At 57.2% G+C, this 4,974-nt stretch overlaps 1 protein-coding gene across 2 annotated transcripts; it reads left to right on the top strand.

The window, feature by feature from the left end:
* The first annotated feature begins 10 nt into the window (after positions 1 to 10).
* Tmem42 (transmembrane protein 42) lies at positions 11 to 2,919 on the top strand. 2 transcript variants are annotated; one of them, XM_010624413.2, is made up of 3 exons: positions 11 to 119; positions 1,834 to 1,980; positions 2,443 to 2,919. In XM_010624413.2, exons 1-3 carry the CDS (start codon positions 84 to 86, stop codon positions 2,656 to 2,658), a joined length of 399 nt encoding a protein of 132 aa, XP_010622715.1. In that variant the 5' UTR covers positions 11 to 83; the 3' UTR covers positions 2,659 to 2,919. The 2 variants fall into 2 exon arrangements, with proteins under 2 accessions (XP_010622715.1, XP_010622716.1); XM_010624414.2 differs by having other exon boundaries at positions 2,348 to 2,576.
* Positions 2,920 to 4,974: the final 2,055 nt, after the last annotated feature.

Raw genomic sequence — 4,974 nt, 5'->3', positions numbered from 1 at the left:
CGGGCGCCCGCCGCCCCGCTGTGCTGCCTCTTCTCTCCCCGGGAGGTCGACACCTTCTCTTCCCTCCCATTTTAAACCCTTAAATGAGCTTCAGCTTTTCTCTGCACTTGACTGTGAAGGTGAGAAACCTGTTGCCCGTCTCTTTTCTCCGACATCAGCGTCATTCGTGGGCCTTCTGACCTATCCAACCTGCTTCCCGGAAAATTGGTTGTCAGGGTAACCCGGTCACTAGGGAAGCCTGAAAGATGGGTCTTCGACCTTTCCTAGCAGGAGAATTCTCGAACTGCGGCCTCCATGTGCGGCTGTAGCCTCTCAGCCCAGGACCACACCATCCCTGCTTGCAAGAAGCCCCTCGCTGCCCCTGCAACCCAGGCTTGCGCCCTGATCAGGGCAGGAGACTGGCGTTATTTAGGTGCCATCCTGTTTCGGGCACATGTAGTGAGGTGCCGTGCTGGAAGTTAGCACCCGTTGGGCGTAGATCATGGGTGCATGGGCCAGAGTAAAATGAGTGGCCGTGAGCCATGGCGTTTCTCACTTCTTAGTCTTTGTGTTTGCGATCTGGCTTTCACAATCCTGTTATGGGAGAGGCGCCACTGGCCTATAGGACGCCTTTGTGTAAATTACGGGAAGGCCCCCCACTGTCAAGACACTTGGTATTCAGCTGCTGGAAACTTGACAAGAAGTAAGTATGGTGCTGGGTGTGGTGATGCACACCTGTAGTGTAATCCCAGCAGTCAGTAGGCTGAGGCAGGAGGATCACCGTGAGTTTGAAGCCAGCCTGGGGTACATAGTGGGTTAAAGCCCGGCCTGGACAAGACATAGTGAGACCTTGTTTCTAAAAAAAAAAAAAAAAAATGAGTGGCTGGGTCCAACCTTGAGGGAAATAGCCAGGCCTACTGGTGGGTTCCTCACTCACAGCCAGACAAGCTCTGCATAGTTTGTGCAGGGGGCTTCTAAAGATCCTTTCCTCTCCCAGAGTTTTCTACCATTAAAAACCAAAAACCCAGGAGAGGGCTGGGGGTTTAGCTCAGTGGTTCCAGCACCTGCCTCACAAGCCCAAGGGCCTGAGTTCAATCCCTGCCCGTGTTCAATCCCTGGTACAAAAAACAAACACAAAAAAACCCAGGAGAGAACGAAGTAAAACATTTGCTGCAGCTTCTCCCAGAGGTGCCCGAGAGGACTAGCCATGTGGCCCAGGTGGGGCATCCCCAGGCAGGGCTGGGGCCCAGCGAGGAGCTTGAGCCATGATGCCCAGGTTTTGTTTTTTTTTTTCTTTTGGTATCAGGGATCAAAGTCAGGACCTCCCACTTACCAGGCAGGCGCAGTGCCACTGAGCTGCAACTCGTGCCCTGCCCAGGTTTGAATCCCGGCGGTGTCTAGTTTGGCACTTGAGGGAATTGACAATGTCTCCAGTTCATCTGTGAAACGGAAAAACTAGAATGCATTGAGTATATGGCACCAAGGAGCCCATGGGGCCCTGAGGGCTACATTAGGGGTACAGCCTGCACAGACTGGGTTGGGGAGACCCCTGCCGTGCTCTGCCTGGTCCAGAAGTGAGGCCCCACCCCTGGCTGGAGCTGCACACCGCCTGGCCTGGGCCCCCAGCTCTGGCACTGAGCAGACAGGGACTTGTGCTCCCCGGAAATGCTGTTCTGGGTTAGCGTTTTGCTTCTGCCCCAGGCCGCAGGGCCAGCCAGGGTCAGGTCTTCCTGAGTCCATTTCCTCTAGGTGGTTCTGCTGCAATTATGGGAGCCCCGCACAGGAGGCTCTGAGGCTGCCGGGGTCTGGACGGGTGTCCTGTGAGGGTGGCCGCAGTGGCGCTTTCTCCTGCAGGTCCACGTGGGGTTGTGTGTCATAAGCATTGTTGTGATGTTCAGTGCCAACTCTCTGATGTGGACCTTCTTCAGCCGGGGCCTCAGTTTCTCCATGTCGTCAGCCATTGCGTCGGTCACAGTGACCTTTTCCAACATCCTGAGCTCGGTGAGTACCTGAGGGCATGGTGCCATGCCCTAAACCTGCCCTGACTTGGCCTTGAGCCCCTGCTCTCCCAGACTCGGAGGTTGGGTCAGGCTCAATGGATGCCCAGCCGCTACTCCAGTCACAGCAGTTAAGCGCGGACGACTTCTCGGGAGGTGGGGGTGAAGCTTGACTGGGAAAAGCCCACCTGCTTGCTGCCCCTGCAGGTGGAGCCTCTTCCTGAAGGCCCCTGAGCCTGGGTGTCTTCTGGGGTCCGGAGTTGGGAGGGAGGGCGTGGAGCCCCAGCTTCTGGCTGCAGACCCGCGCCCCGGTCCTGGAGCTGGCTGCGGGAGCCGGTAGGGCCCTGACAAGGTCCCTGCTCTGCCCGCAGGCCTTGCTGGGCTTCACGCTGTATGGTGAGTGCCAGGAGGTGCTGTGGTGGGGCGGCGTGTTCCTCATCCTCTGCGGGCTCACCCTGGTCCACAGGAAGATGCCGCCCGTCTGGAAGCCCGTGGTGCACAAGCAGCAGTGACACCGCTTGGCGCTTGGCCAGAGCTGACAGTGGTGCCCACCTCGGGCGGGTGTGTCCTGTGTGCCTGCTTCTGGGCGGCCTGGGTGTGCAGCCTGCTGACCGTCACCGAGGGAGGTGCCAGGCCAGCCGGGCCTTCTAGCCGTCCGTGCTCCCGAGCGACCAGGCCCTGACCTCCAGCGATCCCAGAGCGCCTGCAGCGTCTGTGCAGTGCTTTGATTCTTGACCCGGGCCAGCCGCCACGGGGTGCCCTGCAGATGCAGAGGTCGGGGTTTCCGGGCCACGTGTACTCCACAGACCACGCTGGAATGACAGGGCCGGCCCCACACCACGTTCCTGGCACACGTTGCTCCCCGGGGCTTCCCAACTTCCCGTGTGTGTTAAGCAAGATGAGGAAACCTGGGCTAATAAATATTTTTTGTACGTTAAAGCCACCAGGTGTGGAAGCTCCCTTCGCTCCCTTTGGTGTTGGCGGCTGAGAGCTGTTGCCAGGGTGGGTGCTGCTGTGCTCACTGGGGCCTCTGTCCTTCTCGGGGAGGAAGTCGGCCTCGCCTCCGCCCTTGTTCTGTCCTCTGGGAAGTGAAAGTGGCCCGGAGCCTGCAGCTCCATGAGGCCTCTGGCTCCTCGGCTCCTCCGTCCCAGGGCACTGGTTGCTTGGCGTCTGGCGCCTCTTGGCCACAATGCGGGGTCCGAGGGTCCCTGGAGCCCCAGCTTCTCGCCATCTCTGCCCCTTCCCTGTGGGTGCAGGGCAGAAGGAGCCTAGAGAGCTGGGTGCACTCCTGGGTGCCCTTCCCTCCTGCGTGTCTGACCCTGGGGCTCGGCCCACAGCTGCCTTCCTGAAGCCCAGAGCCTGCGGACCCTCTTGTCAACGGCCACTCTCACCTTCCTCAAGAGCCCCTGCCCCATCCCCGAGCCAGTCACCCACTGTCGCAGCAGCAAGGAAGGGAAAGGTACCCACGGCCCTGTGGCTTGGGTCACGCGGGGCAGGCACAGGACGGAGCTGAGGCAGAAGTAGGGCCGCCCTGGGCGGCAGTGACAGGGACAGGAGGAAGTCATGAGGGGACCTGGCCTTCTGTCCACACAGGACACAGAGATGGCTGACGGCCACACCTGATTTAATGAGTACACCTGGGTGGCCATGCATGGTGGTACACACCTGTAATGCCAGCATTTGGGATGCTAAGGCAGGAGGATTTCTGTGATTCAAGGCCCACCTGAACTACATAATGCGGGGCACCTGGGTGGTGGGTCGAGTTTGGTTTGTTTGTGCTGGGCCTGGCAGTTTGACATCGCTTCCTCCAGCCAGATCCTGACTGGGCAGACACTGGGTTTTTGTTCTTATTTTTTATTTTACCTATCTCTTTTTAAAAGTATACAACTTTTTTTTTTTGTGTGTGGTAGCATCATGAGATTTTCAACCGTGATCACTATCTAATTCCAGCACATTTACTCCGTCTGCTCCTCCCTCCTGCCTGCCATCCTGTCTCCTCCATCTGCCCTGGCTTTGCCTGCCCTGCACATTGCATATGGGCTGCATGCTGCGTGGCCTGGTTTTCTCCAAAGGCGCAGACCGTGACCCCTTCCCATGCATTAGTGATATTCCGTGGTGTGGCTACACCGGATTGCTGTGCCCATTGGTCAAGTGATGGGCGTCTGGGTATTTCTGCTTTAGGGCTGTTATAAATAATGCTGTGAAGCTGGGGATTTAGCCTGGCAAGTGCAAGGTCCTGAGTTCGATTCTCATACTAGGAAAAAAAAATACTGCGATGACTGTTGCCCTGCAGAGTTTTTGCATGTGGATTTTGGTCCCACCGGGTGATTATTTAGCAGTGGAGTTGCTGGCCATGTGCTGACTCTTCTGTTCACCTCCTTGAGGAACTCCACGGCTCTGCAAAGTAGCCGCACATTCCCCACTGTCCAAGGGTGAATAAGGGTCCATTTCTCCACTCCCTGCCCACACAGCTGCCACCCTTTCTTCTGCAGCCACCTGGCTGTGTCGTGCTGTGGTTTCAGTTTGTGTTTGCGTAAAGGCTGATGTTTTTTGTGCTCTTCGGACATTCATACACCTTTTTTATTTTTTTATTTTTTATTTTTGGCACCAGGGATTAAACTCGGGACCTTGTGCTTTTGAGGCAGGTGGTGGAACCACTGAGCTAAATCCCTGGCTCTGTCCATTTTTTAAAAATGTAGGATTGGGGATCTTTTTAAAGTGATGCTTTAGTTTCAGTCTCTGCCAGAACCTGGGGCTGGGGTGATCCCATGCCCCGTAAGTGTTTGGAGATGCGCTGGTCTGGAGGAAGGCAGGAGTCTGGGTCCTGCCCAGCATGGGTCAGGAAATTGGGCCAGTGCTGGGGAAGAGGAGGGAGCAGAACTAGGTTCTCCCACCCATGCCCCCTCTCGGTTCTGCATCCTGGCGTCCTGGCCACAGCGCCATTAACCCTGCAGGGAGGAGCCAAGGCTGAGCCCTTCGAGGGCCAGGGGCAGCCTGA

The sequence above is a fragment of the Fukomys damarensis genome, unplaced genomic scaffold (genome assembly GCF_012274545.1).
Source record: "Fukomys damarensis isolate Sample0158 unplaced genomic scaffold, DMR_v1.0_HiC HiC_scaffold_12, whole genome shotgun sequence".
Classification (NCBI taxonomy): domain Eukaryota; kingdom Metazoa; phylum Chordata; class Mammalia; order Rodentia; family Bathyergidae; genus Fukomys; species Fukomys damarensis.
This window is presented reverse-complemented; position numbering and strand designations above follow the sequence as displayed.

What these genes read in the sequence shown, in the direction of transcription:
- Tmem42 (XM_010624413.2), top strand. Translation starts at nt 84, where the DNA reads ATGAGCTTCAGCTTTTCTCTGCACTTGACTGTGAAG. An exon ending in CTCTGCACTTGACTGTGAAG is followed by an intron (nt 120 to 1,833) that starts GTGAGAAACCTG and finishes TTTCTCCTGCAG; the next exon opens with GTCCACGTGGGGTTGTGTGT. An exon ending in TTTCCAACATCCTGAGCTCG is followed by an intron (nt 1,981 to 2,442) that starts GTGAGTACCTGA and finishes CCTGGTCCACAG; the next exon opens with GAAGATGCCGCCCGTCTGGA.